The 13,423-nt window shown below is 50.5% G+C and overlaps 1 protein-coding gene across 4 annotated transcripts; it reads left to right on the top strand.

Annotated features, from left to right (window-relative positions):
• The first annotated feature begins 5,722 nt into the window (after positions 1 to 5,722).
• TMEM177 (transmembrane protein 177) lies at positions 5,723 to 12,259 on the top strand. 4 transcript variants are annotated; one of them, XM_015240665.3, is made up of 2 exons: positions 5,723 to 5,777; positions 7,832 to 12,259. In XM_015240665.3, the coding sequence occupies exon 2, from the start codon at positions 7,854 to 7,856 to the stop codon at positions 8,781 to 8,783; it is 930 nt and encodes a 309-aa protein (XP_015096151.1). In that variant the 5' UTR covers positions 5,723 to 5,777; positions 7,832 to 7,853; the 3' UTR covers positions 8,784 to 12,259. The 4 variants fall into 4 exon arrangements, with proteins under 4 accessions (XP_015096151.1, XP_072816936.1, XP_015096196.1 ...); XM_072960835.1 differs by having other exon boundaries at positions 5,753 to 5,880; XM_015240710.3 differs by lacking the exon at positions 5,723 to 5,777 and adding an exon at positions 5,896 to 6,175.
• Positions 12,260 to 13,423: the final 1,164 nt, after the last annotated feature.

Raw genomic sequence — 13,423 nt, 5'->3', positions numbered from 1 at the left:
TATGCATTTATAATAATCCACACATACATGCATCTATCTATCTATCTATCTATCTATCTATCTATCTATCTATCTGTCTATAGCATGAATTGATACTGATACTTCCCATTCATTCCAGCACCATGAGGTTCAGTTTAGCCACCCCCCTTTTCTCATTTGTAACTTCTTTCTCCTACAGTGATTAACCTCACTCTCTTTATCTACAATATGTTTACTTACGTGTTCAATCTTAGTATGTTCATAAAGTAATGTTGGAACTGCTAACCTACATCCCTGGGAGAAACACGTGTACTCACTAGATTATAGCATTTGTGTTCTCTTTGTCTTCAGCATTATTGGGTCCAGTTAAAGTACAGCCTTCCAAAGTTACTTTGGTTAGTCCTTCAATTTTTTTCTCCAGTCCAATCCATGGGGTTATATAATTCATTTGGGAAACTGTTGGGCTAATTTCTGACTGTTTTTTGTTCCTAATGGGTTCACTTTTTACTTGGTTTTAAATATTGAACTCTTTGGGGTTTGTAAAGGAGATGTGGGGCATGACTGTGGTTCCAAGAGCCAGAGCCACATGAAAAGACATACCCAGGGAGGTATCACCCCCTCATTCCCAATCCCCCGTTCCCACCCTCACCTTATTCCTTCATTTGTACCTACGCCCTGTAGGTAACCAATCTCTTTAGCTTCTGGTTTATCCTTCTCATTGGTAATTTTTTAAAGCCCCCAAGGGCTGAAACCGTCTTTCCACATTCCTCCTCTACCTTCACTGGTCTCAGCAGTTTCCTAAACACAGTGCCTTTGCACATGCTGTTCCTCAGACTCTGCCACCTTCTGGCCTTTGTGCCCCTTCTCAGCTCAGGCCTCTCTGGCCACTGGCCTGCCCTGCACTACCTCTGAGGTAGGGATAAGTCTTTCATCTTTGGCCATCTTGTCCCTGCCAATACTGAGGAGGGAGGCGCCCAGTCAGTGCTTGTTCAGGGAATCGCTTTCCTCAACGCCCAGATTCAGCCCCACTCTGTCTACTTTGTTTCGTTCAGCCCACCCAGTGGGCAGTTACTGGGCCCCATGGTAACACCATCAACCCCTTCTTCCTGGGCATATTACTTCTTGCTCAGTGCTGTTACACAGCTTTAAACCTGTCCTCACATCAGTGCATGTATTTGTGCCCTTCTTGTTTCCCTACCTATAAACCAGAGCCAGTTTCTTTCCTTTCCCAGCTGCCCAGGAGCTCTGTTGGGCTGTGGCCCCTGGGAAAGGCTGTACTGGGGATCTGGTGCCACCTGGTGGACACCACGAGAAAGGCCTCTTCTGCCTCCCCAGTTGTAGCCTCAGATTCCCACCATGAACTAAAGCAACTTCCAAATATGGATTACCGTCGGTGCTTTTCTCCTTTTTTCAGACCACCTTCAGGTGGGAAAAGGCAAGGAAACCATATATGTATTGTTTTCCATGCTCCATCCCCTAGAAGAACTTCCCACCATGAGATCACTGACCACATGAAGTTTGGGAGCCCCCTGTGGGATCAATTAGCCAGGTTTCCCGGGGGGTCGTGGATACAGTCAAGGGTCTGCTGCATGAGTGAGAAGCTCAGAGCTGAACAGCTGTCCCTGAAGACCTGCCTCTTCTTCCCTTTACTCATTTATCTCTTCCCTTTACTTCCCTTTACTCATTTCCCTTTCTCTTCCCTTTACTCATTTATCACGTCATTTGTCCCCTAGAGCCAAAGAAGCATAAAACCAAAGAAGCCCAGTTCAGTTCACTGCAGTCCTTTCATTTCACGAGTAATTATAATCGCTTCCTGAGGACTTTCAGTTTGTGAAGTATTTTCCCAACCACCCTCTCAACATTCTGAGACACACAGAGGATCTGTTATCATTGTGAGTTATACGTAGGAAAACTGAGGCCCAGAGACGTTAACGGACTTGCCCAATTAACAGAGGAGTCAGATTTGGGCTGAATCCAGGTTTTCTGATTGATTCCCAATACACACTTCTCTCTACCACGTGAAAATCAATGGACACATTACAGATTTATATTTATTTACTTTAAAAAGTTTTGTGGGGCAGGTATTTAAGTTTGTTTATTTGTTTATTTATTTATCATTTTTTTAAATCTAGGTACTGGGGATTGACCTCGTGCATGCTAAGCACCCACTCTACTAGTGAACTGTTTCCCTCCCCATTTTAATTTACTTTTTTTACTTAAACTTTCAAAGTTTGGGTATCTAAGCATCAAGATATTCCATAATGATATTTACATTTTATGTAATTATTTGCTCTTTAAAAATACATAGTCTTGGGAAAGTACAAAGGAGCAAATGTCCCAGCTCTAAAAGCAATCAGTTTGGAGCTAAAGAAATCAGATGGTATGTTTGCCCCAGCGGCCACATTTCTATAACCCCAGCACACAGCAAGATGTTTGGCACAATGTAGGCTCTCAATAAATGTTTGTTGAATCAAAGAATATAAAAGAAATATGAAAACTCTATGTCTAATACCCATTTACTTTTGCATGGACATACGTATTTACAGAGTATATTTGCTATAGGAAAAATAGGAGTTAAACCTAGCAGATGAATTTAGATTCTGGAACATCAGAGATGGAAGGATGTGGAACATCGTCTAGACTGGCCGTGGTAAATATGGGTCCGGTCTCTGCCAATTTAGCAAGTTCATGCAGTTTCCTTACCTTTTATTAATTGGGAGTAGGGGTCGGGGACGCAGTGTTGACTTCACGAGATTGTTGTGGGATTTCATGAGATGCTACAGACAGCACAGTGCACAGTGAGTGCGCAGTGAATATTAGCTATTATTAAGATCTCAATATTGATTTGTTGAGGGAGTGAAGCTGACTTGTTACCCACCACCCCATCCTCCTCAGTTCCTTACCCCACCCTCTACCATCCAGCTCCCATTTTCCAATAGCTAAGTTGAGATCTGGGCATGAAAGAGAAACTTCCGGGTGGTAAAGGGGATGAAACATTGCACTAAGAATACTAAGTCACTCTCTTCGAGCAGGGTTTGGGGACATGGGCTCAGATAAAGGTTTAAAAAGTGAGACGGGTTGGGCTGTAGGCCTCCCTGAAGGCAGGGAATGGACTGGTTGGTCGCCTTGTCCAGACCTTGCAGCCTTTTCCATCCTGGTCAGACCACAGGCCAGTGGTCCTTCTCTCACTAGATGGCATCACAGGGAGGGGTTTTGTTATGAAGGCAAAAAGACCCACCTCTTCTAGGGGATGCCTTGTAGAAGGACCCTTTATCCAGGACCGCTGACCTCTGACATGCAGAGCCCTCAAAACGCCCCTCCTCCTCACAGAGGATTCCATCAGAGCAAGCAAGCGCCTTACCCGAAGGCTGCTGGTCAACAGGCAGACCAGGCACCAGTAGCCTGGCATTAAAAGATAGGCTGAGCCCTTTCCTCCGGAATCTAGCCCAAGGAGTAGAGAGAGACTGGGCAAGTTAGCCCCAAGGACAGAAGCTGGCTGGTTATGAAGTAAAGAAGTTGGATGAGGCAGTTCACGTTGGGCCCTGAGCAACTGAATTTAAGAGGCAGTGAGGAAGTGGGGTCATGGTATTTGGAAAACCCAAAAATAAAGCAGATGCACCAAGAAATAATAAGAGGCAGGTCAGGATGGAAGCTGAGTGCACCTGTCCCTGAGCTGCATCCTTCCCAGCCCTGGTCCCAGGGCCCTACCTTACATGCTTTTTCCTGAAGAAGTTTAAGGGAGTCTGTTTCTTACCACCAAAGAGACTAAGCAGATCTCAAGACTTAGCCAAGGAATGGGCACAGGGATCTGGAGATACATTATCCAACAGCGTTGTCTTCCAAAACTGTTTCTTTTCAAATACTTTGCAGGAAGTTTGTTAAAGTCATTGTGGAAAGACTTTAGAGGAAGTCATGCAAATGAAAGAGCTTGAAGTATATAGAGAAGATGGAAGTGATTACTCCCTTGGTAATCAACAGTGCAAGCCCTTACACACATAGACACACACACACAAGTACATGCCCTTCCCCAGATCCAGATCAGTATCTCAACAGCTAGAGGCCCACAAAAGATGGGACCCTTTTTTATGTGCTTATTCTCCCTGATGGTAGAAATTTTCCTGGGTTAGGGCTGAACCTAGGGACAGGCTACTCTTAAGGTCCCCTTTGAAGCTATTGGTGGGAATATAAAATGATAGCCTCTGTGGAAAACAGGGTGCCAAAGCCTCAAAAACTTAAAAATGGAATTAACATATTATGCAACAATTCTGCTTCTGGGTGTATACCCAAAAGAATTGAAAGCAGGGTCTTAAAAAGATATTTGTACATTCATATTCATAGCAGCATGATCATAATAGCAAAAATGTGGAAGCAACCTAAGTGCCCATGAACAATGGATGGCAAAATCTGCTATATTCATACAATGGAATATTGTTCAGCCTTAAAAAGGAAGGAAATTCTGACGCATGTTAAAATATGGATGGACTTTGAGGACATTATGCTCAATAAAATAAGCCGGTTGCCAAAAGGAAAATCCTGTATGATTCCACTTACATAAGGTATGCAAGAGTAGTCAAAATTATAGAGACAATGTAGAATGGTGGCTGCCAGAGAGTAAAGGGAGGGAGGAATGGAGTTACTGTCTAATGGATATAGAGCTTCAGTTTTACAAGATGAAGAGTAACGGAGATGGACAGTGGTGATGGTTGCACAACGTTATGAATGTATTTAATACCACTGAACCATATACTTTGAAATAGTCAAGATGGTAAGTATTAACGTGTACTTTACCACAATGGAAACACACACACACACACACACAAACCATCAGATGCCCTATAATCCATCGTTCCCTGGGTGCTTACCGCTGTGTTTATTTCCTGTTTATCCCCTAATCTAGTCCCAATCACCCACCCCTTGCAGGCCTCCCAAACTTCACTGGGACCTTTAGAATGCTTGGTCCATCATCAGCAAATTCCCCGCACTCTCAGGCATCCACAGACCTTTTCTGTAAAGAAACAATGAATAAATATTTTAGGCTGTCTGGGCCAGACTGTCTCTGTCCTCCCTACTCACTTCTGCTCTTCTAGGTACAAAGCAGCCATAGACAGGGTGGAATGGGCCTGTGTTCTAATAAAACTTTATTTACAAAAACAAGTGGCGAGCTGGGCTTGGCGCACAGGCAAACTGACCCCTGACCCACTCATAGAGCTGTTAGGAAAGAGGTGACAGATGTGACGCTGCTCTGCGGGCTGTACAGTGTGGATTACTTGGGAGAAACTGGGAGGCAGAGGCTACGGTAATAAAAATCAAGTTCAGAACCCCGGGCCAGCAGAGAGCGCTTCCAGACAGGAAAAGACATGGACCTGGCCGTAAAGACCTGGCATAGGCTCTGATGGGGCTCTGCCATAGGCCGCCTCCTACCCCACGCGGAGTCGTTGTTTCCTCCAGGGCTAAACGGGATGATTAAGCTGTTGAGTGAAAAGAAGAGCTAGCCAGCATTCCTCAGACCAGGCCAGGGGCTGCAGGCCGAAGACGGTCCCCAGCGTTCACTCGGGGAGGAGCCTCAGGCGCGGGCCTGAGCAGCCAGTGGGCTCCTCCCTGCGCCATCGGCCCCGCCCCCAAGCCTCCCGCCCCGAGCGTCCCGCCCCCGAAGTGAGATCTGCTCCTGGCCCCGCCCTGATCCCCGCCCCCGGACCACCCCGAGCCCCGCCCCCAGAGCCGGGCCAGCGTGCTTTGCGCCCGGCCCCGCCCCGCCCCGCGCACGTGCTTGGCGTCCGGGGGCTGCCGCAGAGGAGGAGGTGAGCGGGCAGAGCGCGGCGGGTAGACGTTGCGGACCCGGAGCGGGCTCCGTCCACTGCCTGTTCCAGCAGCGGGGCGTAGCCTAGGGGCCCTGGCTTGGAAGTAAGGGTCCTGCAGCCGGTCCTTGCTCAGCCGCCTGCGGGGGGTGCGGCACCGCCTCCGGGGCCGGCCCTGGAGCGCGCGGCCTTGGCGTTGGGGGTCCTGGGGCTTTGGCACCTTCGCTAGGACCCTTCCTTTCTTGGCCTCGCTTCCCTCTGGCAGAAAGGCCCTAGTGATGTGACTCTTTAGGAGACTTTAATTAACACAGGCCGAGCAGTACGCACCCTTCCTGTTTGCAGCAATTTATTTCCTAATTAAACAGTTTTCACAGAGAGGAAGACAGTAAGCTTCAACCCAGGTTAAGTAATTGTGAATTTTTACTGAAATATTTTCGAATGAAATAATAGGATGCTGCAATTGCTTCAGAATAAACCAGTTGGAGGCAGGTACGGTTGGGAATAGAGACAAAATGAGATTGGCCATGAGTTGATAATGATTGAAGTTGGTTAATGATATACTGTTTTGTGTGCTTTTCTATATGTTTGTAATTTAGCATTAAAAATATTCTATAATGAAAAATTTGTTATGGACGCCTGACAGCCTGTGTTCAAATACTGGGCCTGTATGATGTGCTAGGACTGCAGTGACAGAAACTGAGTGGCAGAAATGTATTTTCTTGCATTTCTGGAGGCTAGAAGTCTAAAATCAAGATGTTAGCAGGGCTGGTTCCCTCTGAGGCCTCCCCCATGGGCTTGTAAATGGTCACCTTCTGGCTTGAGTCCTCATAGTCTTTTCTCTGTGCCTGTGTCCTAATTTCCTGTTCCCGTAAGGACACCAGTCATATTGGGTTAGGGCTGTCAACTGAAGAACTGCACAACCTTGAAGTTGAGAGTTGTGTCTTAATCAGTGGACATTTCTGAGAACTTAAGCCCGGGATGTAGCCTCTCAGATGGCTCTGCAATACTGATCCAAAGAGACAGGGGAGGAGCCAGAATAGATAGGAGTTTTTGGAACAAAAAACATAATTGGAACATCAAAAGGTTATTGTTAATGAAAGAAAACCAGATATCTGAAGTTAAGGAGTTTAGCACTTTTCTATTTATGGGAAGGTGCAAAAGTCTGGGCTCATTGAAATCATTCCCTTGATATGCACCTTAACTATCTAGGGTTCGTTCCCATCCTGAGTTCTTCCAGGGTGCACTGTTAGGGGTGGGGCTGTTGGCTTGTCTCTGTCCTGAATTCCCTCCGGCTCACTGTCAGGGCCGTGTGGCTGACGACTTGATGGCCGCAGCATCCTTTGTTTACTGATAAGGCAGGCAATATTTTTCATTCACAGGGCCTATCCTAATGACCTCATCTTAACTTATTTACCTCTTCAAATATCCTGTCTGTAAACACAGTCACAGTGTGAGGTACTGGGGGATTTCAACATACGAATTTGGAGGGACACAACTCGAAAGCCCATCACCCTGCCACCTTCCTAATTGAGGATTTTGACCAGTTTGTCTGTGCCTCAGTTCTCACTGTTTTAAAATAGGGACAATAGTAGTAGGTCATGGAGTTGTAAAGATTCAGTTGTTAAATAATATATGCAAAGCTCTCAGAACTGTGTCTAGCATATAGTAAATACTGAATAATCTGAACCTGTGTCTCATCGTAGTCACTTGTGGGATGAATTGTGGAGGGAGGGAGTTGAGTGCTTAGTGCTGTGCTTAGCCGTGGGAATAACCACAGCCATCGCTCCACAGGGTGTCTGCTCCTGTGCTGGACACTGATTGTCTTTTGTGTGTCCACTTGTTTAGCACAGACACCCTGGTGTGGGCCACTGTCACGTGCGCATTTGGCAGAAGGTCAAGCACAGAGCTAAAGCTGGGCCTGGATCTCAGGATCCAGAGTCCATGCACTGACCGCTGCGCTGCACTGCTGCATCAAAAGAGGATGTGGCCCCGGGCCCTTTTCAGTGTGCAGGCAGACCCAGGGAACTGGCAGCTTACTTGTCTTTCTCTTGGCCCAGGTTTCCAGCAGTGGCAGCATTCATGGCAGGGCCCCTGTGGCGAGCCACTGCATTTGTGCAGAGACACAGAACGGGCCTGTTGGTGGGCTCGTGTGCAGGCCTGTTTGGAGCTCAGATCTCGTACCACCTCTTCCCAGATCCTGTGGTCCAGTGGCTGTACCAGTACTGGCCTCGGGGCCAGCCGGCGTCGCTCTCCCCAGAGCTGCAGAGGCTCTTCCAAGAGGTACTGCAGGACATCGGCGTCCCCTCAGGCCATCGCTTTGTGGCCTTCACCACCTTCACCTTCCAACCTGTGAGTGCCGGCTTCCCGAGGCTCCCTGCTGGGGCCGTGGTGGGCATCCCCGCCAGTTTCCTTCCAATCACCGACACCGAAGAGCCTGTGGTCGTCCATGGGCAACAAGTGGACTGGCAGAGCCCGGCAGGTGCCCGGCTGAGAGATTCCCTGACCCTGTCCCATGCCGCCCAGAAGTTCGCCCTGGCCAGGGAGGTGGTGTACCTGGAGAGCAGCACAGCAGCCCTGCAGGCCCTCCCGGCCCCCGCTTGCCTGGTGGGCACCTGGGCCCTGGGCGTGGGGGCCAAGCACGCGCTGGGGCTCTATGGGGGCCCCATGAACTTACGGGCTGCCTTCAACTTGGTGGCAGCGGTGGTGGGCTTTGTGGCCTATGCCTTCTCCACCGACTCGCTCACTCACGCCCTGGAAGCCTGGCTGGACCACCGCACCGCGTCCCTGTCTGCAGCCTACGCCCGGGGTGGAGTGGAGTTCTACGAGAAGGTCCTGTCGGGCAACCTGGCCCTGCGCCGGCTCCTGGGCAAGCCTGGAGAGAAGCTGTATACGCCCAGCGGGAATGTCGTTCCCAGACACTGGTTCCGCATCAAACATTTACCCTACACCACCCGCCGGGACACTGTGCTGCAGGTGTGGCGGGCGACGCTCAACCCGGGCGGCTCCTGAGGCCCCAGCTCAAGGACAGCTCCCGCGCGTGCAGGCACCCCCTGCCGCTGACTCTGGGGGACACTCTGGGGGACTCTGCGCCCACAGCCCAGTGGCGGAAGACTCCCAGGCTCTGGAGTTAAACAGCCTTGATTTTACCCCAACCCACCACTTAGGATCTCAGTGACCTTGGACACCGCCCTTTGTGACTCTGAGCCTTGGTTTCCCCTCCTGTAAAGTGGGGCTATTGTAAACTACCTGGGAGGGTTACGCACTTGTACAAGATCATGAACTTAAGGGCCTGGGAGGGGTGCCAGAAATGCACGGGAAGTCCCTCCTTGTTGGTCTTTGAATAGTGAGCTGTGGGGCTCAGACCACATCTCACCACCGGAGGTGTTTGCGGGATGTGAACACTTTCTTATAGCGAGGAATCACCCCAGAGTAGAAGGAAATCCCAGTTTCCTACTGTGGTAGAGAGTCAAAGTTTTGAGAAGCCAAGAGAAGCTGGTGTGGACCCGAGAGCCGGGTAATGGGAGCTCGAGGTGGGGCTTTGAGGGCTGTGTATCCAGGGCAGGTGACACACTCGGAGAGGGCCAGGCGACCAGCAGGGCTTGGCGGGGCCCCCAGAGAGCCCTTGGGCCTGAAGGGGAGGGAAGGAGTTGCTGGAACCTGGCGAGACCTGTGGCGTGGTGACCTCCTGGTAAGAGCTCTAGCCGAAGGAGGGGAAGGAACAAGCCATCAAAACAGGCCCTGCAGGAGGGAGGCTGCTGATACTGGCCCCAAGCTGGCAGCCTCTGGGGCACAGAGCTTGATGAGGGCCTGGAGGATGGTGGTGGGGGCAGTGAGGGGAGGTGGAAATGGGCCAGCTTGGCTCACAGGGGCCGGTGAGGAGAGCAGAAGGGTGGAGGTGAGCAGTGGGCCTGGCCTGGTGTCGGGACCCAGGGGAGGCTGCAACCTTGTCAGGCCTGTTTCCTTCGAGGCCTCTGGTGGTGGATAGAGCAGACCCCACAGGGCAGGTGGGGAGAGTTGTGATGAGCGCGCCAGCTCACATGGCCATTCTTGTGTTTTCGCTGGTGATTATGGTTTCTCTGCAAGAGATGAGTTCAGGCCTGGTGTCAGCGCAATTCAGGGCAAAGGGATTAGGCTGCTCCGAGGAAGGGTGCTGAGCCGTCTGGGGAGGCCTGCTCAGTGCTCAGTGGTGGCCCACAGTCCCTGCAGAAGACCATGAATGGAGAGAGCAGCTGGGGTGGCCCACCCTCCTGCCTGGTCCCTGACAGCAGACTGGCACTCAGCGCTCCGGCCCTACTCTGTGCCAGCCTGGGGGTCTCCGCCCTGGGCCCAGGCAGGTGAGGTCAGAGCACCATGTGTGTCCGGCTCTTGGGGCAGCACTGGGTACAGGCTTGATGAATGTATAGGTGGATGGATGGGTTAGCGAGCAGGTAAACGAGTCTCCGCTCAGGAAGAAACCACTTCGAGGGCCCTCTGGGTGTGTCACCCAGCTGCCGCCACCACGTGGGGTGGATTCCTGGCTGCAGAAGGGCAGTTCGGGGCCTGAATTTGGTGAGTGCCACCAGCTAACCCCTCTCCACCCCCACCCCAACTACTCTCAATACAGACGGTCCTGCTGCTCTGTTCAGATGGTGAGGTGAGGGAGCCCCAGTGTGGGGGCGGAGGACGCCACCCCCTGAAACAGCTGCTCTCTTGGCTCCCCTCTGCAAGTCACAAACTCTGTCTCCACCCATGGGCTGTTCCCAGACCCGACACGTGCTTTCTGTGTCCCAACTCCAACCTCCCCACGTTCTGCACATCCCTGCTTCACGGCTCAGGCCCAGCCGTTACCACCTGAAGCCCTCCCACTGCAGCCCTGGCAGGCAGGCAGCAACTCTGGCTGAGAACTTGCTTTGGGCTGGGCCATTCCTCCCTTCCCACCATCCCACCTGGTGGCTAAACCAGTGCCCAGCCTCCCCAGGCAGTTCCTCACATGGGCTTCCTGGCCATTCTCCCCACCTCTCCTCGCTCTTGGAAGTGCAGGTCTGACTGCGTTCTCTCCTGCTTCAAACCTTTTGCAGGCCTCCCCTGGCTTTTGGCTAAAGCCACATCTCCAAGCCTGGGCCTGCAGGCTGGGTGACTGTCCTGTGACCCTCTTCCCCTGCTCTGTGAATTCTGGCCTCACAAGCACTTTGGTTCCTTCATCTCCCCCCACAGGCCTTCATCTGGAGTGCTCTCTGCTGCCCTGCCGTTTGCTCCGTTTTCAGTGCTCCTCCTGCAGGAAGTCCTCAGGGACTGATTCCATTCCCCTTCCCCATTCCCTTGCTGTTAACTGTAATTAAGCAACTACGTTGGCTTAGCATCTCCTCTGCTGAAATGTACTCTCTACAAGGGCAGGGTTGTGTGACCAGTTTACAGTTCTACTGAGGCTCTCCACGACATTTGTGAATAAATGAACAAGGCTCTTAGGCTACAACGGACACAGGCCTGGCCCCTTAGAGTCTCCTTTGAGCAACTACAGGAAGGCTAGCTGGACACCCTGGGCAAGGCCATTATGGGTCATATGTGACCCTGTCCTGTCTTCCCAACTTGGGACTTTCCAAGGACATGGCCTGGCACCAGTCTTCCAGGACTGCTGACTTCAGTGGAGAAACCAGGACACTTGTGTGTCACTTCCTTTAGGGCACAGATTACTACCCAAGGCACCAGGGGCCCCCCAAATTCTGTGATACTTTGTACCTCTGAAAGCAGCTCAGGGATTGATCACAGAAAGGTGAAAAACCACGTTCTAAGGCTGCGCAGATGGGCCAGGTGGCAGCAAGTTCCCCTGTAAATGTTGCCCCGCATCCTTCCTTCCCAGATGCCTGCTGCGGGCCTCGGTCATCAGTCTCTGCCTGGATCCCTAGAGAACGTATTCTGTTGAATCGTGTCCCCTACATGTTCAGAATATGAAGAGTTGGGTCCCAGAGTCATGGTGCTGGCAGGGGCCCTGCCCATCCCTGACCCTCGTCTCCGCCAGCCAGAGTTCACAGCACTGGGCCCCATGCAACCATGCCCGGAGCTGGGCGCATCCTTTTCTCCATGTGTGCACGTATCATAGACTAGGTCCAGAATGGATTCGTGGGTCCTCACCCAGTGAGACCTCCTGCCTGCTACATCCTTACAGTACTGTTTACAGGATCTTTTGGGGGCACCAGACACTGCTAGGTTCTTAGAGATATTTTTTAAATCTCCCCAAATTGGAATATGTAATTGGTAATGTTATTTTGATTTTGCAGGCAAGCAAATAGCACAGAACGGTGAAGAAGTTTGCCCCAAATCATAAAGCTTTCTAAGTGGAAGAACCAGGATTAGGAGCTGGCAGTCTGGCTCCAGATCCCAATCTCAAAACCCTACATTTATACTGTCCTAGTTATCCTGAGGGTTCCTTAGTTCAAACTTGTACTATGGACTGTGTAATCTTTCTCTGGTTAGAGAGACTTTCCTGATTAAATGCTGGTTAAAGGTGACTTTCCAGATCACCTCTTTTATCAGGAAAAAAATGGTCACTGAGCAGAGCCTTTTGGAACTACCAGGGAAGACCCTTTCTGCTAACTGAAGAGGAAGGGGCCACCTAATCTGTCATGTGTAGTGCTGAGGTGGCAATGGGGTGGAAGCGGGGTGTTACAGAGCCCGGCTGAGGACAAGGGGACCTCAGGAGTCAGAGAGGGAACCTAGACTGGGCAACCAGTTATGGGTTCAAATTCTGGTCCTGCCACTCTAGCAGAGTGATCTGGAACAGGTGATTTTGCACCTCTGATTCTGAGTGTCCTATCTGTAACATGGGGACATTGATATATATCTTACAGCATTGTTTTGACAGTGAAAGTAAAATGAAATTTGCAAAATGTGAATCCCAGAGAGGGTTTACAGTAAGTTTTTAAAGAAGACTGGTTCCTAAATGTTAGTGCTTTTAAGTGGTACAAGTACCAGGGGGCTCAGGTCTTGGAGTTGCTTCCAAAATACCAGCAGCGTGTTGAGGCTGGACCCCCTGCCCCACCGGGAACTCCCTGCTGCCTCACACAGGTCTCCTCTCAAAGCTTTCAGAGCCCTGGTGCAGGTGGTTCTTTAGGTTGCTCTCAGTTGACACCTTTTGGGAAATTACTTGGCAGCAGCTGAGAGCAGAGGACCCAGGTGGCCCTGGGGGAGAAGACATCTCTGCATCTCTGTACCTGCAAGTGCCATCTTTAAGGAGAAAACTACATGACGTCACTTTCAATAACTTGATGTGTATATTAATAAACGTAATTCAATCAAAAAAAAAGCACTGGAGAAGAAGACATTAAATGGGAGATGGCCTTTTACACCTCCTATACTGGTCATTTTTAAGTACTAGAGAATTTAGCATTAGTGAGGTGGTGGGGAAATTGGTACAAGCATGCGCTCTTGGTACATTTGTAGCAGGCAGCCTCCAAGGTGGTCCCCAGTGATCTCAGCTCCTGGTATTCTCAGTCTTGTGTCGTCCTCTCCCCTTGTTCCCCTTGGTTCAAAACCATAGATTCTGACTACTGTGGTTGTGTTATGAAAGATTGTGACTTCTGTCTTGCTGGCAGACTATTATCTCCTTGGACATATGCTTTGGTGAAGCACGTTGCCATACTGGAGAGGCCCACGTGGCAAGGAACTCAGGGCAG

The sequence above is a fragment of the Vicugna pacos genome, chromosome 5 (assembly GCF_048564905.1).
Source record: "Vicugna pacos chromosome 5, VicPac4, whole genome shotgun sequence".
Classification (NCBI taxonomy): Eukaryota; Metazoa; Chordata; class Mammalia; order Artiodactyla; family Camelidae; genus Vicugna; species Vicugna pacos.
Note: the sequence above shows the minus strand (reverse complement) of the source record. Positions and strands in the feature narration are given on the sequence as shown.